General features: G+C 39.9%; 1 protein-coding gene and 1 long non-coding RNA gene across 5 annotated transcripts in view; both read left to right on the forward strand.

Moving 5' to 3' along the window:
- The first annotated feature begins 2,215 nt into the window (after nucleotides 1-2,215).
- On the forward strand, nucleotides 2,216-5,099 carry LOC118233161. 3 transcript variants are annotated; one of them, XR_004766466.1, is made up of 3 exons: nucleotides 2,216-3,025; nucleotides 3,395-3,743; nucleotides 3,864-5,099. It is a non-coding gene; the product is annotated as an uncharacterized LOC118233161 (long non-coding RNA). The 3 variants fall into 3 exon arrangements; XR_004766465.1 differs by lacking the exon at nucleotides 2,216-3,025 and adding an exon at nucleotides 3,047-3,274; XR_004766467.1 differs by lacking the exon at nucleotides 2,216-3,025 and adding an exon at nucleotides 3,048-3,274 and having other exon boundaries at nucleotides 3,395-3,566.
- A 5,206-nt stretch (nucleotides 5,100-10,305) lies between these two features.
- The window catches only part of LOC118234393 (semaphorin-5A-like), a 62,650-nt gene continuing 47,386 nt past the window's right edge, over nucleotides 10,306-25,569 (forward strand). Inside the window, exons 1-2 of one of the 2 annotated variants that reach the window (XM_035430890.1) lie at nucleotides 10,306-10,776; nucleotides 25,170-25,400. In XM_035430890.1, coding sequence (XP_035286781.1) covers nucleotides 25,235-25,400 — 166 coding nt within the window. In that variant the 5' untranslated portion in view covers nucleotides 10,306-10,776; nucleotides 25,170-25,234. The remainder of the gene's footprint in view (nucleotides 10,777-25,169; nucleotides 25,401-25,569) is intronic. The other variant, XM_035430889.1, reaches the window with a different exon arrangement.

Here is a 25,569-nt window from a genome sequence, read left to right on the forward strand (position 1 = left end):
AAGGAAAGACTGTCTCTTTCAACGTGTCTGGAACAAAATGCTGTGACAGGCCTGTGTCATTTCATTGCAGTTTACACCTTATTTATGATTGTTGCCCTTTTTTGGTCAAAATATACTCTAGAAGTTAAGTTTGGAGTCATGTAGTTGTACAAAATTATCTGATAAAGTTAAGCCAGTGAAATTTTTGGAGTGAGTCCGGAAAGTGCTAGCAAAGTTATATTTCCCATTAGAATTTTTAAAAATAAAAGTGTAATTGGTTACTGTCCCCGTGTACAATCTCATTAACAGTGTCTGCCCTGGCTTATGGGTCTGGGATTTAAATTGGTTTGAAGCCTGCAGGTGAGTGAGTCATTGAACAGTCGTCGTCACCGTAAAATGCGTGGGACCCACCTGGGTGATTAAGTCCACAGCGGCTATGGTTATGTAATGTATGTTCCATTTGTCGTTCCTGCTTGATTCGCTGTGAGTGTATGATGTTGCATGATGTATGAATGCCCAGTTAGGCCACAGTGCCGCATCAGATTCTTTCCGTTGAAAATGTCTCTGAAAATTGTTCGGTCTGTGTGTGTTCTCAGACCATAACTTTACAGAGATAACATACTGGATTTTTATTTTATTCATTTATTTTTACATTCTATACTAAAACCACGGGATTAAAATTTTTTTGAAGTTAACTTATTTGTTGTCCAGTGAAAAAGCAAATGGAATCGTTTCTCAATCTGGGTTACGACATGAACATGTTTCCTGAATCACGTTTCCAGTTTCCTGCTGTTCTGATGCAGTCACGTAGAATAGAAAGTGAAAGTGATTTGCAAAGCAGGGTACTCAGACCTTAAATCTTACTTAATATCAGAAGCCCCTTCAAGTTCATGTCTAGTTCGTAGAAGTGGCTGAGTGCAAGTTGTTCTTTATGAATACCAACTTAAAATATGCGTGCAGTCAGTGTTCTAGAAATCCATTGCTTTCAATTACCAGTAATGACTGATACATCAGCATTAGAATGTCTAGTTATGCTGCTATTCATTAATATCAACTAAAATATGTACAAAATTCAGTTAAGAACATTCTAATAAATTATTTGTGCTACACCTTAAAGGGTTAAGTAGTTTGCTGAACTACTTTAAATTTTTTGTGATTCTCAAAGTAAGCGCAGGTAAATGAAGCAAACGGCGTATTGCCATCTAGTGTCGACAGCTAGTAAAACCAGCACTTAAAGTCAACTGTTCACTTCATCTTCAATCGTCCAGCACAGCCCACTGTGAACTCATATAGCCTATTCTAAATTGCATGCTTCTCTTAATAGCTGAATGGATATGAACAGATTGAAGTTGCATTTCATACCCTGGTGGAAATGCCAGATGCCTGCCTAAGATGGAATCTTGCTAGAACCAGGTTCTGCACCAACTGGAGAATTTGGTGATGGTCTGTTGTCTGTACCAGTCGGGCCACCAACTCGACATGTTCTTGCCAGCATGGTTGCTATCTCAACCGTCTTGTTGTCAGCTTGGCCATCTCCAAACCAGCTGGACCAGTTTAAAACCAGGCTGGAATCAAGCAGGAATTTCCACCAGGGTACTTGTGTGAGTAGTAGCCTTCGGCTACAAATATGGGTTAGTAAATCATTTTCAAATTATTTCCAAAGCCTGGGCCCATTTGATAAATATCTACTTTGATTCATTTATAGATTATTAATGCATAAGACCAAAATGGGTCCCAAATGACTACAGGACATATCCTATGTAACATTGCCCCCCCTCACAAAAAATAATAACTGAAGTTCAGCCGTGCTCCGGAAACCCAACTGAAATAGGCCACTACATTTACAAAGACCCTTTTCCCCTAATGGACATAAGTGTTCTGTGTTGTGGATAATAGAACGCTGGGAGTATTATGGCACTTTTATTTTCGATGTAACTTTTATCAGTTATTTGGAAAAATGGGCTGTCTGTCTGTTTTGAATAATTAAAAAATATATTTAATTTATTTATTTATATTTTTATTAAACCTTTATTTAACCAGGGAAGGTCCCATTGAGATTAAAAATATCTTTTTCAAGGGAGCCCTGGTCAAGACAGGCAGCAGCACAAAAATGTTGCAAATAAGACAAAACAGTACAACAAGCAATTAGCACTACAATATGAGACAATCAAAGACAATGTGCAATAAAAGCAACACATCAAAAATTCAATTTAAACACATCCTATCGATTCCGCCTCCAGTTCTTTCATCGTGGATTTAAAAGCATTCAACAAAATTAAAACATTAAGCTTTAAGTCATTTTGCAATTTATTGCAGTCCGAAGGTGCAGAATACATAAATTCCCTTTTTCCAGTCTCTGTACGGACACTTGGGTCAGAAAGCATAAAAAAAGTCCTGAGATCGCAAGGCATACTGTCCAGTATCTTTCTGCGATATAAATATACGGAGGTATGATGGGAGCAGACTAACAATTGCATATAAATTGTATATATAAGTATAACAATTGTATATAAAAGTAATCCAATGTAAAAGTCGACGGGTTGCCAAAGCAGGCCATCCTACCCGAGAGTATAGCTCACAATGGTGAGTCAAGGCTTTGCAATCTGTAATAAATCTCAGGGAAGCATGGTAAACTGTGTCAAGCATGTGAAGAGATTGAGCAGAGGCATGCAAAAGATAACCATAGTCCAACACTGGCAGAAAGGTGGCAGCAACAAGTCTCTCTAAAGTAGGAATATATGTTTGTTTCGGTTACACCACCATCTATTTTGAACTATTCGTGTTTTTTCTAGGTTGTTTTGGGTTACCTTTCTGTAGGTCTATGCTGGCGACAGCCTGCATAGCTCAGATAGTCCTACTGTAATAAAGAAAACAATCTAAAAAGAAAACAAAATAGGCTACACACGCGCGTTGCGGTTGCATGGAATATTTACAAAAGTAACCACAGCATTATTCGTGGATACGCCTTTTCTGTCGCATGATATAGGCTACACCCTACCCTACGTATGGTCTACGGTGGAGGGGGGAATCCCGACAGGCGCGACAGGTAGGTTTCTTCTTCCTGGTGAACTCCCGTCATTGACGTGTGAGATATACTGCACTGTGTCATCGCACGTGATAACATGGAAAGGGAAACTAAACTTATCCATACATCAAACGGGAAAGAGTCGTTTCTTGTAACTGAAATATCTTCTCGACGGCAGAGACCAACCACCTGAGACGAAGATCAGGCTTTTTTAAAAGCTTGCAAGAAAAGTTATCTACTATAAAATAAATTTAAATAAAATGTCTAAAAGTAAGTGCTACGAGAAACAGCATAGACTATATGAAAATGATCAATTTTCAACAAATCAGTCCCATTTTTGTCCTGCTTCATTCGCATCCGCTAAAATGCTTGTGTTTTCTGCCTTTACAGAGGAAGACACCGTTGTGGAGTGTGCACTGGAGCTGCGGAACTTTGGGGACTGTTACAACATAATGTACAGTCTTCTTGGAACTGTCTTTCTCAACGGACAAGCGGCCCAAGACAGTAAAGTCGACACGGACTCCACGAAGAAAAACAAGACTAAAAAACCGAACAAATAAAGGTTAGGAGAAACAAAATGTGGAAGGATTGCGGCATCGACTTAACAGAGTCGTTTCTTGTAACTGAAATATCTTCTCGACGGCAGAGACCAACCACCTGAGACGAAGATCAGGCTTTTTTTAAAAGCTTGCAAGAAAAGTTATCTACTATAAAATAAATTTAAATAAAATGTCTAAAAGTAAGTGCTACGAGAAACAGCATAGACTATATGAAAATGATCAATTTTCAACAAATCAGTCCCATTTTTGTCCTGCTTCATTCGCATCCGCTAAAATGCTTGTGTTTTCTGCCTTTACAGAGGAAGACACCATTGTGGAGTGTGCACTGGAGCTGCGGAACTTTGGGGACTGTTACAACATAATGTACAGTCTTCTTGGCACTGTCTTTCTCAACGGACAAGCGGCCCAAGACAGTAAAGTCGACACGGACTCCAAGAAGAAAAACAAGACTAAAAAACCGAACAAATAAAGGTTAGGAGAAACAAAATGTGGAAGGATTGCGGCATCGACTTAACAGGTTTTAATCCTGTGTCAAGTCCAGTCAGAGTTCATTTTCTGAACTGGAGAGTTCTGGGCCAGAAGAAATGGGTATAGTCCTGTTCTGAATGCCAGACGACAGGTTCAGATTTGGAACCTCCAACGAAATTGCAGTAGGCCTGCTGTGTAAAGGATGTGGATTCCAAACGACGTTGACTCAGAGATGGGTGCCAGGTCGTACGTGGAAAGAACTGCCCAACTTTTTTGTTTCAGAATGTGTTTATTGATTTAAAGAAGTGGGCTTACAGACTATTTTGTGTTCGGTCATCTTAAGTGGTTTCCGGTGTAAATGCTATTTACTGTCGGTAGCTTACATATTTATTCTACAGTATAAGTGAGCAGTTGTCGCTTAGTGTTTGTTGTTGATTTGTCTTTTTCTGCCGCGAGGTGGCGGTATTGATCCATTAATTGTCTAAGTGGCTGCCTTTACCTTTTGACGTTGAAAATTGAAACACTGCAGCGTTTGGCCACTACCACGACAAACTAGAAGCTGTTCCAGACCTGGAAGCTACATTTTCTTGCAGATCTTGCAGTTACCTCTGAATGAACAACTAACTTGTTATCCAAATATTTTTTCTTTCTACTTAATAAGCTGCTTCATTGAAGTGATTGCAATGTTATGGGGATGAGATGTGCAGAGGACTTGCTTGGCATTACATTCAAACATCAATAGGTTTAGCACAACAGTTGGCCAGTCTTATTGTACGCTGGGCCCAGAAAAAAATGGTTGTTTTTGTTGTTGGCTCAATTTGATAAATGAAATTACTTAATTGATAAATTAAGTGACTTCGATTGATAAATTAAGTCACTGTTTCCAAACCCTGGGTCTTGGGGCACTGTTTAAGCAAGGTATTGTTCCAGCTGCTTTTAATTAATTAGGTTCAGTTATATATAACTGTATATATCAGCATGATTGTTAATTTGCTGCAACGGTGTGTTGTAGGAGAGTGGAGTGCTAATTAATCTAAGCAAAGATCTGTTATTGTCTTAATGTTTTTTATTTTTTATTTTTATTTTTTTAACTGTATATCTAAATATGAAAATATCATAAGAAACCGAAAAAGGTTAATTCAAAAGATGCAATCTTATGACAGTTGTGCAACAAAAAAGTTCACCTGCATTGGTTTCATTCCTTGGATTTTTAATCCAGGATGCAATGTGTAGAAGGCCTTTGGGGATTATTACTGCCATCCGTTTTGCCATTTCAAACTGGGAACTTTCTCTCATCTTCTTCCCGTCCCTTGCCAAGCCCATTGTGGGGAGTCATGTTTGTGCCAAAGAACTGAGAAGCATGCAGCTGTCTGACGGGACCCAAGTACTTTCCATCAGCTCTGGATTAAAGTCACAACACCACCCACAAATCCCTGTTCGGGGGTTGCGGCAATGCACAAAAAGGGGATCCTTACAGAACGGACAGTTTATGTCTGCTACCGAGTCTACGATGTGATGATTAAGACCGTGGACAACATCTGCTCACCTGTGGTTCTGGCAAGGAAGGGTGTTTTTTTGTTTTTTTTTTGAAGGGGGGGTGGGGGGGGGGGGGGGTATTTATTTTATTTTCGGGAATGTACTTTTAAAAATTGCCCTTTCTTGGAAGCAAAAATAAAACCCAGTTATGGATTATTTATTTGTGCTGTATCATTTCACCTCATTAACTGATTGCAAAAAACATAAAAGCAAAAAATACTAGCCAGCTAGGTTTTCTTCTTGTTTTAAAAAATCTTTTTATTTATTATCATTTTTTTAAATACACACTGCATTACGGGGGGAAATAATCATATTTAACATGACGCCTGTTGAAGATGACAGGATCAAGATTTATATGTTCATTCAAAAGGTTTTATTTCATGGATGTTTCAGACAGAGGTATGAATACAAGGTAGAAAAAGCTCATAATGGTTCGTCAAGATAGTGCAGATGTCACCATTTTCTCTCCAAGTAAGACAACTTGTGACAAAAGCTTAATTGTTAATATTAAAGCTCAGAAATATCTCATGGTGATTATGTTTCACATTTAGCATGAATGAAATACTGTGCCTGAGGCAGTAGGATTTAGATTGAGTTTAATATTTAAACTGCACTCAAAAGGAAACAATAACTAATAAGACAAAAAATGAACTATAAAGGAAATATAGAAACTCATATTAAAACTCTAGTATAATTATTTAGTTTTAATGTGATATTTTATATATTTCTAGATAGAGTGAACATGCAATTTATATAGAAATGCACCAAAGCATTTTGATACACAGTAATTGTGCTGTAATGCCATTTCAACTATGGTGTGTGAAATGAAAACACTAAAAAAAAAAAAAAAAAAGAATACCTATTTCAATTCTTATACTAGTTTCAGTGCTCTGCCACAGTGTATTAGGAGTGAGATTGCTTTTTGTATTGCAGGAGTTATACTTTCAGTTGACCTTCAGAGTAAAAAAAAATGAAAATGACCTCATTGATTTCTGCAATTATCTTAAAGCCAATTATAAAGCCAATTCTCTTTACTAAATAAGTTTAATTAACTGTTTGCCTGGTAAAGTAAAAGGACACTTTACCTAGGGAGGTCCTGGACTATAGAAATGTATAAATGAACCTTACCCCTCTGTGGACTCTTAAGGTGCAATCACATTTTATGTTCCCCTAATAAACCATAATAGCAATTTTATTCAGGTCACTGTATGAGTCTTCTGCTTCCAACCTGTTACTTTTTTAAATAAAATTATACTTAACTCATAGTTTTATGCATAGTCCCCCAATTTTTGGGGAACAAAAATAATTGGAAAATTGGTTGCTCAGATGTCGCTTTGCCAGCTGTGTGTCTTTGCATCACTAGTTCATGCACAAGATAGCTAACAAAAGGTCTAGTTGATTCTAGGTGTGGAAGTTACATTTTGAATCTGTTGCTGTTGTCAACATGAGGACCAAATAAATCAGTGGCAGTATAGCAGGCAATCATGGGGGCTGATAAATCAGAACAAATTAATGAGAAAGATATTCAAAACATTGGGTATGTTTCATACATTGTTAGGAAGCAGGAATGCACTAGTGAGCTCAGCAGTAGCAAACGACCTGGTAGAACACAGACCACCGTAGACGAGGACTAGAGAATACTTTCAATTGTGAGAAAAATCGCTTTTAAACTGCCAAACTGATCAAGAACACTCTCCAGGACGTAGGCATAGATGTGTCAAAAACTACACAAAGAGAAGACTACGGTAGCGTAACCTCAGGGGTTTCACCACCAGATGCAAACCATTGGTGAGCCTCAAGAACAGAATGGCCAGGGTGAAGTTTTCTAAATAGAGTCAATTACATTTGGTCCCCTAAAAAGCTGCCAAATTGCCCTTTAACCTTACATTCATTGCTTCGTTTCAAATTCAATGTGTTGCAGTACAGAGCCAAAACTACAAAAAACTGCCTCACTACCGCAATACTCTTGCCTTTAACTGTATGTCCAATGGGCCATTAGCAGTTTGTGCGCTAGTCTTTCCCATGGCGGTTGTGCAATGAAAATGAAAATGAGGGAACATGTCTGCTGTGTCACCATGGCCAATTAATCGAGTGTGTACTTGCCTGTCAACTAAAGTGCCCCCTCTTGTGACAAACCTGAACAGTCATTTAAAATGGAGCACCGCTGGGATCTGCAGCAGACCTCCGAATCCGGATAAATTATCCACCTCAAAACAGCGGCTGCCTCTTAATGAGTATCTTTAGCTAGCTGCTCTGTTTTTCCCCAAGAGGGCCAGAGATATATGAGGCCTAGAGTTAGCAGCCATATTATTTATGTAGTAGTGTTGCAATACCATCAGCAGGGGTAGTAGTTGTACAAATAAACGCATTAGTGGCCGTTGTGCTAGAAATAACGGTATTAATACTGCTAGTATCAGCAGGAGCAGCAGCAACAGTAGGCAGCTAGTAGCACAAATGGAAGTAGAAACGGAAGAAGAAGGGCACTGATAAAAAGTAACATCTCTGAGTCATGAATCTGTTTTTGAAATACAGAGAAAATATATGTTGCTTGAAGAGGTACTGCAGGTACCAGCTGAAAGGGAATTTATTTCTCTATTAAACACCATTAACTTTTATCTATTTTTTTTTCTCCTGGGGTTTTCAAAACTCTTTGTGAAGCAGCAGCCTGTCTCCTTGTGGTCTTAGGTTTTTTTAATGTTATATATTTTTTCAGAACTTGGCATTTTGCAATCACATTTTCCAGGATGAAAAACAAAGGCACCATATTGTATTTCATACTTTAAAAAAGTTTTTTTTTCCCCAAAGAATAACACATATATGCAAACTGTATCTGTTTTTGTTTTTGTATTCTGTTTTGTCACCACTTGAGGAAATACTGATTCATCTGATTTTGTCTAACATGAAAGTCAATGTTGAGGCCAGCCAATAACATAACAATTTTGCGTGATATGATGTATGTCATTTTTCCATAAGCAATATGGAACAGCCTGGAACCAGAGACATCTGGACCAAAAAGGGGTCACAAACTACACTGTCAAAAGTTATATTACACATTCTTTTCATTTTGGAATTTATTGTGTGTACATCTTTACGTTTCCACTGGCTGAGCCCATGCATTTCACACACAGAAGGAGCACTCTTGACTCAGAGTTGGTTCAGACGGAAGGCAGGCACCTGATGGAAAAGAAAACTGCTCTTGCATGATGAGGGGGCAGTCCTGCCAGCTCGCTCCCAGGGTGACACCACAGTCAATCGTGCAGCACCCTGTGGGGCTGCTGGCCACTGTCAAAACCACAGCCCCGTCGGCATTCGATATCAGACCATGGGCTACACCGCTACGCTACACCAAGTCCAGCATCTCAGCAGAATAGGCCACACTGTAGCCCCTGTCCAGTAACACCTCGCTTGTAAATCTAACATGTCTAACATGTAATAGCAGTTGTCTGTTTTGTAGCTCACCTATTCTTAACAGTCTGAATCACTGCCTACCTACCCTTGGCATCAATTGAATGTAGCCTCTTTGGACCCCATGCCTTGTAATTGCGCTTGGCGTAATACCGCTCTGCATGTCACCCCAGGTAACAGTGCACATCAAAGAAATGAACAAAGATGTGAAAAGGAGTCCTGCTTCAATAACACGCTAGTTTAAAGAGTGAAGCGGGTCAATGCGCTAGTATCCCTCTGAGGTGCAGTATTGAAATACGCTTTAAAGATGAATTGGATGGGAGTGATTTTTCGTACCTTGCCAGAATCTATAGAACTTGGCACTGTGCAGATACATTAAAAGAACAGAAGTCACACTGCAGGCTGAAGAAAAAAAAAAATATATAGCAGTCATAAATCAAGCAGAGAGGAACACAGCAGACAACAAAAAAAATACATATTTTTCATATTCTTAAACTACACATGCTTATATTCCTTTTACTGATACTATTGATACTAGTTTTAGAATGAGTTATTTGACTGCGTTAATTTAGCTCAATGAGTGTACAAGAGTAAAGAATGGGGATGGGGGAATTATCCGCGATACATAAACATATTTATGATGTAGGCCTACTTAAGACCCATTGCCTTCTTAAGAATTAAATGAATTAAAAAAAACACTCTTCTCAATAACCTCCAGTTACTCTTAATATTACATTTACATTCATAAATTCTCAGTCCCTTTCTCAGATTTCCATTTAATTCAATGAAAGTAAATAGGCCAGGCATTACATTGAAGTAAAGGTAGAGCTGGTCTGCTCGACGTGTGAGGTCATTGCAAGAGAACAAGTTTAGATAGCTGTTACCCCTGTTCCTGCATGTTAAAATACACAAGCAGGCAAGCGGGCTTAATGGAGTCACTAATTGGGACTATTAACACCTGATCACCTTGGAAATCGTCTGCCAAAGTGGATATGTGCATTACAGCAATGAAAAATTAAAGTAGGCCATACATCGCTTAAATAATTATGACTGACAGAACAAAAAAGATAGTAGCTCAAACGAATGCCTCAAGTAAATTTTTCATAAATACATGCGATTACTTGAGCAACTTCAGACTAAATTGGTTGTTGAAATTTAACGCATTCTCGTTTTCACGTTGTATTAGAGTCATTACAACATTAATATTCTAAAGAATTTAAGAAATCGGCCTCTGAGATGATATATCTAAAATGTACAGGTGTGCATTCTGGCACTTCCTCCACCTTGGACGAACGCCTTCTGTGCTGCATGTTCACTGGTCATGCTGGGATGAACCATTTGGTTCGGGAGCAGTGGTTACAAAAAGAGGAACGATTACTGACTCCCAGCACTATTAAATAACGATAGTGATTACATAGCATAACGAGCACAACGCGCACAGTAACGCACTTGCACAGACGGGCCAAATCCAAGACCGAAGATAAGTTCAAAGTTCGCTGACTTAATCGAGGTTTACCCCCCCTCCCCCAAAATGTACTGGCTGAATCCTTTCTATGTATGAAAGTGCGCGTACGGTATCCTGTTCCAAACGACCTAAGATACTCAGTGGAAAGGAACCCACACTGGTGGAGACGCAAGCGATGTCGTTCGAATGTTGCGCGTGCTTTAGGTTGTGAGCACAAACTTGGATTACTGCAGTTTTCCCCACTTTGCGCTACGGGGACGTTTGAACAGTCATTTTAATCGGTCGTTTCACTGCATCTACCCTACCAGATGATCTGGAACAGTTGGTTACTTAACTTGGTGAGTCTCCTGATATTTTTTTTTGTATGTGTATGTGTGTAGGCTACTCAGTGCGTATAACAAGAACGTGAAGTCTCTCCCATGTCGTAGAAATGAGCGGACAGTATGAAAGGCAAAATGCTTTTGTTGCATGCTGTTACCACGTCAGTTCTCACGCCTGGCTGCCAGTGTTTAATTGCACTATTATCATTATTTTAATATTCCGGTGTAGATTTACATTATGATATATGTATTTGTAGACATAAAGTAAATATCCCGTGACTAACAATAGATCTGAGTAAAACTATTTGATTGGCACGTAGAAAACATGCATTATTGAATTATCCACATGCTGAACAATGTATATCGCCAAGTAATAATTCAGACCAAAGATGTTATACAAAGGTTTCCCCGTCGGAACGTCATCGCTCACGCTTTGAACAAGCAATTTGCCTTTATGGCTTGTTGAGAGAGAACAGGCTACTTTCTCGTTCATCTGTATACAACGTTCTAACACTTTCATTAATGAACACACTGAAACGAATTTATTTAGTATAATTATTGTTTATTATATTATCCCTCGGCAAACTTGTTGTTGGCGAATTAACAGGAGCACAAAACTACAAAAGTGAATCCATTCCAACTGAAACCAGAAACTGGCCGACACCAGAGATTACAAACTTGGACAACTTGTAAGATCTGAACTGTAACCACAATTAATTATATTATTAAGAATAGAATTAATAATATTAAGACTATTCGAGCTAGGTCATTTGCGCGACAGACGAACGAAACAAACGGTCACATCATTAGCTGAATGCAGCTGCGCAGGATTGAATATAAATCCACATTTGCGTGCAGCATCGGGATAGAAGACTTAAAGATGCTATAATTTCGTGGTGAATTCTTTGATTGTCACTCATGGAGTAAGTTGTGGCTTCATATTAAATGTGAAATGTAGAAGAGAGCCAGGGTCACATACAGCAATCCTAAATGGCTAGCGTGCGTACGCTTTCCAGATGTACTGGGAACCATTGCGTACAAAATGACTTAAGTTTTCCCTTTTGCGGAGCTGAAGCGCATACATTATTTCCAAGCACATTCAATTGTGTTTAATGAGTCGCTTTTATAGAAGCATGATTGCATTCCATGATAGTTTGGATGAATTTACACACCACCTGCATTGGTTGTCTATTATTATTATTATTATTATTATTATTATTATACATTATGCATTTACTTAGTAGACGGCCTTACCCAGACCACAATGTTTTTTTTTTTTAAATAAACACATGCATGTTATGTATATAGAACTGGATGTTTTTCGAGGCAATCCAGGTTAAGAATCTTGCTTGAGGGTACAATGACAGTGCCCCACCTGATATTTGAGCCCACATCCTCTGTGAGATACAAGTCCTGTTCCTGAAACACTGCACAATGTGGTAGTAGGCAGAATTTACTAGCATGGTTGCGGTGCTGCTGTTGTACCCTTCAGTGAGGTACTTAATAGAAATAGCTTCGGTTTAAAAATATACGGTTGTATGAATTGATTGTATGTAAACAATGGATGCTGTGTGAGTTGGTCTGGATAAGATTGTCTGCTAAATGCTAAAAATATAAATGTTATCATGAATAATGTTGTATAATTGAGGTGAAGTTAGGTAATGTGTTTTCTTCTCATATCATGGATCTATGGTTTTAATTATTTTGCCTCATATTGCTTCTGTTTGCAGTGTGCGGTCTGAAAATATGTTGTGCTAAGCTATATTCTGTGGGGTGTTGCTTCTCATATCCTGTACTAAAGCACTTATTCCATTACAGCACCCTAAGACACATAGCCAGTGTGGGAGTAAACAATAATTTTAATTCCCAGCTGAGTTAACATCTAAAAAAGCTTTGTACATATAAAGCTAAGTAGTGATGATATTATGTATATTAATGAGATTAACTACATACATGGGTATGGAAACATTGCTGTGGCAACTTGGCATGAATTCAGGGCCCATATTTTTAAAGCATCTTGCATTAGAGTGCTTACCTGTGGTGAGTTTTGCCTTTAAGGTTATGATATTGACCGGGGAAACCTGATCCGAGCTGAGTACTCCTATTCTAAAGAGTCTCAGAATAGAAGTCCAGGTATAATTTGAAGTTTCACAAAGCCTCACAGCAAGAAGGTCCTGGGTTCGAATCCTGGCCTGGGTGTTTCTGTGTGGGGTTCGTATGTCCTCCCCCATATTTGTGTGAGTTTCCGTCCGGTACTCCAGTTTCCTCCCATAGTACAAAGGTCTGTTGGAATAAGTGGTTTATTTAATGGATGGATGGACAAAATGAACATCATGGCCTCATATGTTTAATCATAGTTCTTTAGGTTGACTCCAGAATGCATGCATGTGGCTCTGTAAGGCACCTGCATTGCATGTTTAATGTGAAGTCACAACTTTCTCCATGAGTGATACTCAAAGCTGACCATGAAGGCGGTGAAGCTTTTGACGCATGTCAGAGGTAATGCAGCAGAGATGTAGCAGAGAAGTGTTCGTAGAGCATGAGAACCTTGAGGAAATTTCAAACTGTTTGAATATGAAGCCCATCATTCAGAATTGTGACGTATGTCATACCATCCAGCCACTCCCTGGTCAGGATGCACCTTCTAATATGAGTAGGCGGGGTAAAACTTACACTAATTGGAAAATAAACGAGCTGAAATTTTGTACTGTATATAAGTTGGGTGACGGGGTTTGTACTTCAGCAATAAGAGCGGCCCTGCATGGACCTGTCCTCTGTGGACAAGTGGCAGGGAAGAAGCCATTTCTAAGAGAGATCAGAATTCTTGGCCTGAATTCTCACAGAAGATGGTTGCAGTGCAGGTCCCAGCCCAAAACATCATAGCTGTTGAACACGGTGGTAGCAGCTTCGTGTTATGGGTCTGCCTTCTAATAAGTGAGCACTAGGGAAAAAAGTCATAATAGAGGGCTAAATGAATGGTGTGATGTGCCAGACAATCCTCTGTGGAAAAACTGAAGTAATTTCAGCAGGCGAGTGACCTAAAAGCAATAGGCAAAGATGCAGTGGGAATTCTTTAAAGAGGAAGAAGGTACATGTCCTTCAGTGGTCAAAGTCCAGACTTCAGTTCCACAGAAAAATTGCCTAGCAAAACATGTACAGTCCATTTAAAATTTAACGATTCTACTTCTCATTAGAATGGGTGAAATAACCTGAAAACCAGTGTGCAAAGCTGGGTTCCAATTCAGGAAGAAAGCGAAGCACAGCTTCCAAATATGCCTTCAGTCAAGGCCTGACCTAGGTGGCTGAATACAAAACCACCATCTTTCAGACTTGTGTTTTATTTTTGTCTTTTTTTCTTCCTTCACGTGCAGTGGTGTTCAGCTGCACCCTCCGGTGTTCTGTAACATTTCCAGAATCTGGACATCTTATCATTTATAGTGTAAGTGGATGGGTAAATCCCTCCCACACCACCCAGTTCATATCCCATGAAAGTCCTGCTTCAGAATGATCAGAGTATCTGATCTGCGCTGTTATTTACAAAATGCATCTGTCAGTGTGTTGAGAGATGCTTTAAACATGGGCAAAATAATTACTGTTTCAGCATATTCTGTATAACGCTTCCTTTATCTGCTAATCCCATTTTCTAAATATCTTTCAGATATCATTGGTAAATTTACAGAAGAAAAAAACCAGTATGCATCAATGCAAATCCAAATACTGTATTCAGGTTTAGATACACCCCTACTATTTATGAATGTTCTCTCACTGGGTAGTTTTATTTTGGTGTTGGCTTTTGCATTGCCACTTGAGTGTATCGTAGATACTTCTCAGTATAACCCTCAATACCAATTTAAATACAGCAATGGGAATAATCTTTAAACAGTTAATCATTAGTTTCCTTTGCAGGCTAATAAATCACAGGATTCAATCTTCTGGCTGTGTGTCAGTCTACCACCTAAAACAAGTGAAAATGGGGTGGGTGTGTGTGTGTCTGTGTGTATGTGTGAGTCAGCTGGTTACCCCGGTGGCACTTGGTTGCATATTCTTTATATCTTCCCATCCATTCCCCATCCAAGTCTCTGTCTCTCTCTCCCTCTCTGTCTCTGCTGTCTCTGTCTCTGTTACCAGGTGATTCTCTCTCATACTGTGATGCAATCACTCAGCATGGCTGCATTTTCTAGTATGTGATTTATACGCTTCAGTGTTGCCATCAGGGGCCAGACCACCGTTAAGACCCACCGAAAAACATGTTGAATACGGATGCATGTTACGTCGAATCCCCTGGTAATCCGAAACAAATCGTCAGGGGGTGAACTTTGCTCACAGAGCTGTGTCAGGGACCGGGGCTTTTGGAGTTCTTTCCCCAGAAATGCAAGATCAGAGCTCTCCATGGAGGAAGAAGTGCTGATGAAGAGAATGAGCCAAACTGAGAAACGACACTGAGGGATACCTCTAGGCAAAGTCAAAGCTCCATATTGCAGAACGGAGTCAGCAAAGAAACACCTGGGGAATATGAAGCGCAATCTGTTTTCTTTTTTATTTGTAAATTGCACATATTGCTTTGCTGGAAGTCATTAAAAATGAAACTTATTTCTCCCTGAAATATTTATTATTTAGCAAACTTCACATTTGCCTTGTAGAAAAACATGGAAATCACAACTTGTTGAACTTTTATAAACAGGGAAGTGATATTTAAGATAATTGATTTGGCCCATGGTAGCTTTTTTAAACCTAATCCAATAGCATTTGTCAGCATGACGCTAACACTGAGCATAGGGAGGGTTGTTATGAATGCTCCTATAAGCTAGGCGTCTGTACTATGGTAGCCCTAATTATAGCATCACTGTTTATAACAAAATTAAATATTTAAGATATGCTATTGTATGTTTGAAGTTATTTTACTTAATTGCCCGGTTGCATATTTGGACAAGTGACATGTTTTTGTGCATTGAGTTTCATATTAAATACACCCCCTGACTTTTTAATGCTTCCCAAAAGTTTTCCCATCTTGTGTACCTTGAAACAGAGTGGTGGGGCAGCTCCAGTGCTCGACGGTGTGGGACACCGGTGTGCGGCTCTCGGCTTTCTTAACAAGAAACCTTTAAAAACAAAACTAAAAAGAAACGCTTGTCAACACTACAGTATGATACTTATGCTATTCACTTACTCTGTAGAGCAGCACAGCAGCATGGCCAGCTTTCAAGGCCGTTGTCACGCACCGTGACACGCCCCTTTTGTTGACAGAAGAGTTGGACACAGGGAGATAGCCACCTACTGGGGAAAGAGCACGCTTTAAATACCTGGTCTAATTGGTAATGTACTCCGGGTGCGTGAGCCCACTTAACCAGTGGGCATGGTCCTTCCTCCTCTCCCACATACCGAGCATACCACAGCTATATATTGTATATATTGTATCCATATATACAGTACAGCTGCATGTTTCAGGCACCCAGTTGACCAGAAGAGGTGCTACTGAACAAAGACAGACAGTACTTTACCCTGCCCTCTAGGTAATGGCTAGATACACACCATCCTGTCTGCACTGGCATGGACTGTTCCGTCTGGACTGCTTGGTGTGTTACTACAGTGTGAACAAGTGCTTCAGCTGAGTATGGAAATACAGTTTTGTGATGCACATTTCTTCAGGTCAAACAAAGCTGAGTGTAAAGTGATAGTCTGTGCTCTTTACTGAGGTGCTAGCTTTGAGGTGAAAGCCACCACCTCTGTATGAACTGTGTGTGTGTGTGTGCATGTCTGTTGTTACTGTTGTGTTTATTTAATTATTTATTGTTCATGTAGCTAAAACGGTTTTGATATAAATGTAGTTTGTTAGTGGCCCTTTGAAATATGGAGATATTGTTATTACCCCCCCCCCCCCCCCCCCAAAAAAAAAAACAAAAAAAACTGTCCCATAATGCTCTATGGAGTTAGTTAGGAAGTGTTTGTGAAATAAACCCAAACCAATCACTGTGGCTACAGCACATGCATAATATTTTGAGAATGTTTGTAGATACCCCTGCAGAGAGGGTGGGTTGAAATTCTTTAAACTGCATTAAGATACAGTAGAGCTGGTGGAATTCATCCGTCATCTTGATGAAAACCCATTCTGGGTCACGGTTTGTCTGCACATTCATTTTCAAACATTGGGAGCTTAATTAGTGTGTGGGGTTCCTTGCCTTTGCCATTCTGTGCATATCCCCTTACGATTTGGATGTGCATATGCAACGTTGATTGCAGAATGGTTTCTAAAAGTGTAGTATGCAAATTTTGCAGTAACTCCACTCCACACTTCTCTGTGCTTGCACACTTTATAATTGTGATTTAAAGTGTACAGGTGTGGTTATTTGGCCTTATTTTGTATCATGAGGAAGTTTGAAGGATTAATGAATAATTGATGATTCAAGCTGAGGTTAAGCCATGATACAACACAGGATCGTTTTGTGAATGGACCTGTCATATCGACCTGTAACAGTAGTCTGGTCTTAATAATTGTATGTTCTGCTCACATTACACGTAACAAGTGCATGGTAAATGGCAACAAAGCAACATCCATCCATCCATGTGTCCAATTTCTAAACTGCATTAGGGTACTGGGGCCTATCCCAGCAGACATTGGTGAAAGGCAGGAATACACCCTGGACTGGTCACCATTCCATTGCATACTGACCTGCATGTCTTTGAACTGCGAGAGGAAACCGCAGTACTGGAAGGAAACCCACACGAATACTGAGAAAACATGCAAACACGTTACATTGCATTATATTACAGGCATTTAGCAGGCACTCTTACACAACTTTTTTTACATAGCATTTACATTGCATCCATTTATACAACTGGATAGACACTGAAGCAATGCAGGTTGAGTACCTTCATCAAGGGTACAACGGCAGTGTCCGGGAATCTAGCCTGCAACCTTTAGGTTACAAGCCCAGTTCCTTACCCATTATACTACACTACCGCCCAAACTCGGTGCCTTTTTGCTGTGAAACCATTGTGCTACTGTACTCACTGTACCACTGTGCCACCCCTTACATTAAAATTGTATTACCTATTTATTATTAGGCAGATGGCTCAATCTTATTCAGGTAGATTTAAAAAAAATTTTTACAGAGCAAGGTTACATCATATGGGTATATCATAACATTTTGTATGAGCATCCAAGGCAAAAGACCACACCGACTAGGCTAAAAAGGCAAGGTGAACTGATGGAAATTTCTAGGGCTATTGCAAGTGAAAAACATTGCAACAGGGTTCAAGATCACTGAATACTGCTGTCCTACGTTTTAATATTTCTGCATGAAAGGAATTTAAGGAGCGAACGTAGTTATCCAGTTGTCTGCTTTACCCTCTCCTCTACTGCATTGGAATGTAACTGAATTATTTTACTTTGAAAACATCTAGGTAACAGCACTTGTGGTAATTCCTGTATTTGAACATTAAAAATATGAGCGCAGACAGTGTAGTTCATTATTCATTTGGTAGAAAACAATACCTGGAATGTAGAACTAATTTGAGTAATTAATGACTTTCATTAAATTTATCAGTTTCAAATCACTGCAACGAGGTAGTAATGAGACTGCATTGCCACGTGATGCAGCATCCACGTTTTGTTTGACCAAAACCTATTGGCAACATAAATTTTAGGTCGGAAGTATTGCAGCAGGGTTGTACTTTTATTCTTAATTTTTCAACCTTTTTTTGGGTAAACCACGTTTGCTTCACCTGCATGGGACATTGTAGTCGTGGTTATCATCCATCATCTTTCTTGGTGACCGAGGGGGCTGATTGTTTCAGTTTTTTTATTAGGAGGCTTCAGGCTCTTGAATGTCCTTCCAGGGCAGGATTTTGTTTTGTCGTTCACCAGGTGACTGAGTACTGAGACACAGCAATCTGGCTTCTGCCAATATTTGACTGCTGGTCGAAAAAGAGAGAGTGGCAGAGACTGAGAGAGAGAGCTCATTAAATAAAACTAAATGGCGATAAGCTGTCCCAGCTTTTTTTCAAGCCTGCTTACTCTTTCCACCAGCCCTATGGGGTCTGGGGGCATGCCCCTCCGGAGCAAAATTGTGTACATTATAAGCGTTAAATGCATCAATCTGGTGGACTTTGAGAGGAAAATCCAGAGGCTAGATCTGTGAAGAATTTTGTGCTTTTGTAAACAATCCAATTGTAAACCCATGTGGTTGTATCACCTTTTAAGATGCTTGAGCCTGTACTTCAGCCATCAGACCAATTGAGTAAAAGCTGCCACATGTGTTGTACTGGTTTGTTTAAAGGGTTTGGAGTCACACTAATGACGCAGTGAAATATGGCACAGCATGCTATGTTTATAGATCACATTCAACTAATATCTTAATGGTGCATGAAAGTTAATATCGAGGGAAACATTTCTACTGCAAAAAAGACCTTTTTTTTTTCATTTCAAATATAGCCAGAACATTTAATCAACAGGTTTCAAGAACATCTGGTATCAACTTTCTGCGTAAAACAGTAATTGAACTTGATTGACATTCAACAGCTTTGAATATATTTATATAAGCGACATAACTTTGGATGTCACAGTCAGCTTTGACAACTTAATGCTGAAAATAATGTGTCATTTCATAATTGGATAAATTCAGGTTCTCTACCATCATCGCTCTCTAAAGTTTGGATAATGTCAGAGTCTGTGGGATGGCCTTTCAGTTTCTGTGGGCATGAGCACTATAATATCACCTGGAAATGTCTAAAACGTTTTCGCGGTAGCGTATGTCAATGTATCTCCGGGTGGAGATGAGGAGCTGAGTTTGAAGCTTTGCTCATCTCCCCCAATATTTGGGACATTGGAGATAGGGGGAAATAAAGATCGGTTTCTGGGGCTCAGAGAAGACGAGGTACTAGTGGAGGAAAGGAGGATGCATTTTTCGAGTATTGGGACGTACCCATTGTGGTATCTATTTGTTTAGCCTGCTGCAGGCCCTCACTCCTGAACTCCTGAACAAGTATCTGGATTCTGCTAAAACTTATCCATTAGCTTTCACTTACAGTTAAATATGTTTTATTCCCTTCAAAAACAGGCTGAGACTTCAGCTGCCCCCAAAATTCATGGGAAAAGTGTTGAGTTTGAAATAAAGGAACGTGTTTATTAAACATTTATTTATGAACCAGAGTTAACTTATCTTGATAGAAGCCATTGTGCCGGATCAGTGCACCGCTATTGCATGTGTGGTCCTGAAGTAAACTGGATTCCCTAAGACTGCTCATTCCCTCCAGCATTATTTGAAGTGTTTACTGAGGGCTTATTTAATGAGGAGATGCAGCGAGCAGGGAACTTGTGTTGGCCTACACAAAGTCTTCAGAATCTCATTGGTCTGACACCACAACCGAAAATGGTGTTGTACTATAACATTCTAAACCCCGCAAGAGAAATGAATTCATGCGAAGCAACTTTCTTGCTTGTTCATTTGCTTGCTTGATTGATATTTATTCGTAATATTTACAAGGAATTACATTTTGGTGCCTGTACAATATGTATTGGGTGCATTTATAGACATTGAATTGGACAGATTTAAAATAAAATAAAATAAAAACATTAAAAGAAGAAAAAAAAACAACAACCGCAAGTTAGATGAACCTGATTCACATCCCTGATTCTGGTTTAATAAGTTTTAAGTGCTCAGTGCTCTCTAATGTGCATATCTGTGAAGCTGAGAATGCCGTGTTCACTTAATACAGTGACAGACTGTGAGCAAAATGTTATTTTGGGGCGCACACTTGAGTACTTAAGTACTTGAGTGTTTTATCTTGATTGCTTCATGAAAATATCTAGCTGCATAAATGGATAATGTGTCAAAAATAAGCTGTTCAAGTCTTTCTCTATAAGTGCATCTTCTAATCGGCAAATAATTAATGTGATGTAAAATGGTAATTTGTGAGTGAAATGCTATGCTTAAGCACAAGAATATGTGTCCTGTGGTGTGCCTTATGCCATTCATCAAGGTCTGGGGGATGTGTGAACTGCAGGGCATGTGTTTTTATACTTGAATGCATGCGGCTCAAAGTCATTTAGCATGCGGGAGGAATTTCAAATGCGCCACCACCTTCTTTTTTTTAAAATGGCGTAAAAACTGCAGTTTTTTTTCAGGACTGCTGTGTTCATTAGCTTGTGTTTTATTGGGTCTTATTTTCTCTCTTTTTGAAGCACAATGCATAATATAACAGGAAGGAGTCGACCAGCAGTGCTGCCCTTTGTGTTAATTTGCAGGACAGGTACTGGAGGTGCTTTATTGGATTTGGTCTTAAAGAAGAACATTCTGTCTCAAGACGTGACTGTCATTCCTGGCCATCTTTCTTTAAAATGGTCACATCTTTGGGGCAGCAGTCCTGTCAGTCACATTGACCCCGGGTGAGATAGACCCTGAGAGCTGGGTTTGGCTCACCTGTGCAGCACCTGAGGTTGGGGTGATCTGATTGGAAAAGGTGCAGAGAACTACAGTTTTACCCAAGATGCACTGCACAACTGCTTTTTGTATTTGTTTGTTCATTGTGATTTAAGAAATTTAGTAATCTTTATTTCTGTTATTTTATTTGTACTTTTAAAGATCTCATATACTTCCAAGGCTGGATGGATTTAAGAGTTTTATTCATTAAGGTGTTCTCATTTAAAAAGCAGTTCATGAATTGTTGATTAGCCGACTGGCTCTCAAATGCTATTAAAACCTCCTTTCATTTGTTCTAGTTTAAGTGCTAATTAGCCGTTGCGGCTAGTTCCTAAACAGCCATTTGCACTGTTAACCCCGTCTTGGAAGTGTCTGTGATTATGTATCCTACTCCCCATAATTAATTTATATATATATATATATGTGTGTGTGTGTGTGTGTGTGTGTTTATATATATATATGTATAAAAAGGGCCGTAATTCTGACTAGGATCACCCAATATGGATTAAAATACTAAAATTATTCAAATTAAAGATGTTTGCACTTTAATACTCATTGTTTCATTTCAAATCCAATGTGCTGCAGTACACAGCCAGAACAACAATAATTGTCATTGTCCGAATACTTAAACTTGTGTGTGTGTGTGTGTGTGTGTGTGTATGTATATATATATATATATATATATATATATATATATATATATATATATATATATATGTATATGTAATATATTCCACTGAAATATACATTATCTAGGATTGATTTTTCTGGATGGAGATGATGTTTATTCATGTCTGAGTCTGGGAAAGAAAAGCCTATGCTGGGAAATGCAGAACTTTGCTTGCCCCGGCACCACCCACCCCTTATTCCCACTATCACTTTCCATTATTACACACGAAGGCACAGATTGTGTGTCAGAGCTGTGCATCCCGGGCCTTTTGTGAGGTCTCTGCTCTGGGAGGGACATTGAGAAGGTTATTTCTCTCCCTCCAGGCTGATGTTTCACTGTAGTACGTTGCGTACTGTGTGCACTTTAGAGGGGGTCAGGCAGCTTATGCTGTTGTCTGAGTTAGTGCTCAATCTCTCTCTCAGCAACTATCTCTTTCTCTCAGAATTTTTCCCACTCAGCTGAGTGCATTACCCACTCACTTGAAGTTGAGAGTCTCAACCCGACAACTAATGTTCTGATTAAATTTTATAATCCCCAACAATTGTTACCTTGTGGTATGCATGCTACTAGTATTTCATTAGAACGGTTCATCGAACGTATTTTAAAAACGGAAAAAAAAATAGAACCTTTTTCCTTTGTTTTGGTGTGAAAGTAATCTGTTCATCTGACATCTACTCCACTCCTGGTTTCAGCCCGCAGGGCAGTGAGTTGTCCGTCATCCATGTATCTTTGTTGTTGCTGTCACGCAATATCAGTTTCTCGACACCGAGAGACAGTTAACCTGCTGCACCCTGGTCCCTCCCCCATGAGGGGTGATGTCACAATGGAGAGGCGTCGTAGCCTGCTCTACGCTGTCACGTCACCCTGCTGCCGTTTCACATTACAGCACTCTGCCACACTTAAGCCTGATTTTGTCAAGCGTCGCATGACAAAAATGATGTATTTCCATGGAAAAAGGTGTCACACGACACTTTTTTTCCAGTGTCGCGCACCTCTAGAATTGTGTTATGTCGCATAACTTCGTACTTTGTAGCACAGTGATGATTGGACAGCCAAATGGAACACCAAAGTTTATTGTCATGGATTTGTCATTATTTTTGGTTCATCTGAGTGACAGATCACCTTTTTTTCCTGTTTGCATTTTTAAAAAACAAAAGTAGATATTAAATGTGTTCCTCCGCTGTTTCTCAGTAATTTCACTGGGCGTCGTAAAGTTTTCACAGATTAAACATCAGCAGTTTGGCGTCTTGTTACCATGGACGACAGAACCCCCTTCACAGTCCTTTATCGAAGGATAAATGCAAACATTGTGAGACACTTTCATTTTTGTTGCACGACACTTGTCGAAAGGGATTTACCACAAAGTATAAATCAGGCTTTAGTCTCATTTTTTTCTTTTCTTTATTTGCTTCAGTCTGTAAGGTGAAACCAGACAGTGGTGTGCAACAGACACACTTGTGTCGTCACACATTTTTTAAAAGACTTTTCTTCACAGATTTTTCCTAATTTGCGACATCCGGTGATGTTTATCATCCCGTATAATTTTAGGAGGGCGCAGGTGTTCATAGACTGTCACTTGCACGAGCGGCCAGCCACTATGTCTTTTCACACCCGTCAGCTGAGCTGTACAGTCATTGCTTTAGAGGAGTGAGAATCTTCAGTTGGTGCAGGTAGACTGTAGGTGTCAGATCAACCAGCAGAGTCACTGACCTACCATGAGAGGAGGACACACTCACTCCATGGTTGACTCTACAGCCAGTTACATGTCAGCCTGCCGAATTGCCTTCTACAGTCCACACCGCCACAGTCAGGATTCAGTAACCAGACTGTGGGGCATTTCCACACCCTGAAACCTGCTGTCATGGGAGGATGAGCATGGGAGGACCAGCAGCCCCCCTACAAGTGCTTGTTAGAAGTAGACTCATATCTCATTGATAAAGGCTTATCTGCACTCTGATATCTGATCCTACCTTGCGCCTCAGCTGGCCTTGGGGGGTTTTTCATTTTCATTAGCAGTTCTGCTAATTGACAGTTGGCTCCGCTCTTGGTTTTTAAAACCCTCTTTTTCATTTAAATTAAGAGTTGACAGTGTATGTTTTTGGCGACGGGGCCTTTAAAATTACTAGCCTATGGTGGGCTTAATTGTCTATCCTTGTCATCATACATTATCATGTTCTTATATTCTGGTCCATCTACCATGATTAAAACCTTGAATTGATGTGGAACAAGTGAATTGTTAAATGAATCGCCGTAAGAACTTGACTCATGATGAGTGGGCTTGTAAGACCTTCAGTGGTCTTCTCCTTCAGACCATCCCACTGATCTCTGGTAGGTCAGAGAACTGTTTGGCCCAAGCTCTGTATTGGTGCATTCCTATTTGCTGCTGCCCAGCAGAATGTGTGGATCTGTATTCTGAAACCCCAATGGTTTGTCATTGGTTTCCTCTAGAGTGATGTTAAACAGAATTTGGCTGCAGGGGAGGCTTGGGGCTGTTACCATGGGCACCTAAAACACAGGGACTGCTCTGTGAGGAAACCTATGTGGACCTCAGTATCTCTTTCTGATCACATCAACATAATTAACCTCGGCCGTAACCCTCTTTCCCCTGTTACAGTATCTGTCTCTGCTCGCTGACAAAGTTTACACCGACGGAATACAAAAGTGTATTGCTGCTGGATTCAAGACGCTAGTAACAATTCAAGCATCCTTTCGTGTTTCAACTCCAATTAACTTGCTGGAAGCAGATTTCCTTTTTCTTTTTGTGCAGTTCCTTCTGAAGAAACCTCAGCTCTGTCTCAATCTTTTTGTTACCAAAGAGGAGCTCTTTGAGCAACTGGGTCTGCCTTTGCTGTCTATGACCAGACTGCTCACTGAGTTTGTACTTTGTAAATATGTAAATTTTTAAAAAATCTTTCTGGCTGTGCTCACACACTGCATTCTATTGGCTGAAAAGAAAACTCACGTCTCAGTATTTCTTTCTCATGCTTTTTCTTTCCATTATCTCTCATCCTCCTCCCCTCTCTCCATCCCTATCTTCTTATCTTTGTCACCTTTTCTCCTTCAGGTCTCATTTTTTTAAATATGATAAATATTTAAATATTTTTATTCCTGAATAATTGGCTGGAAATACATTTGTGTGTACATTGTACAGTGATGGATATAAATATCCACACAGATAATAATTAGTAGGCTCTTTCTCTCTCGCTCTCATTCATACACACATATACACCCACACGTAAACACACATGCATGCACACACACACTTATGTGCACATGCACACACACACACACGCACATACACACACACACACACACGCACACAGCTGTCCCCTGCAGATGAATAGAGTCCCGGCTCCAGGCCTGTGCAGAAGAGAGCACAGCTCCGCCTATGGCTCCAGCAGCATCGCTCCGGCCCGCCCCTCGACTGCTCCACCAGCTCCGCCTCCTGGGCGCCCTGCTCCTGCTGGCCGGGGGCGTGGCCAGCAGCAGCTACCCCGCCCAGCCGTCACCGTCGCCATGTCACCGGGTCGAGCATCCAGTCTTCTCCCACACAGGTGAGCCAGGGGCCCGGCTGCAGTGCAGAGCCAGATGAGTCTGTGTTGCTGTGATATCCTGATTACCACTGACTTCACCTCTTGACAATAAGTTTTATTCATGCATAACAAGATAAGCCTATTTGTGCAATAAATAAGTGAAGTAAATAGCAACGTTGATGAATGAAGT

Source organism: Anguilla anguilla, chromosome 8 (assembly GCF_013347855.1).
Source record: "Anguilla anguilla isolate fAngAng1 chromosome 8, fAngAng1.pri, whole genome shotgun sequence".
Classification (NCBI taxonomy): domain Eukaryota; kingdom Metazoa; phylum Chordata; class Actinopteri; order Anguilliformes; family Anguillidae; genus Anguilla; species Anguilla anguilla.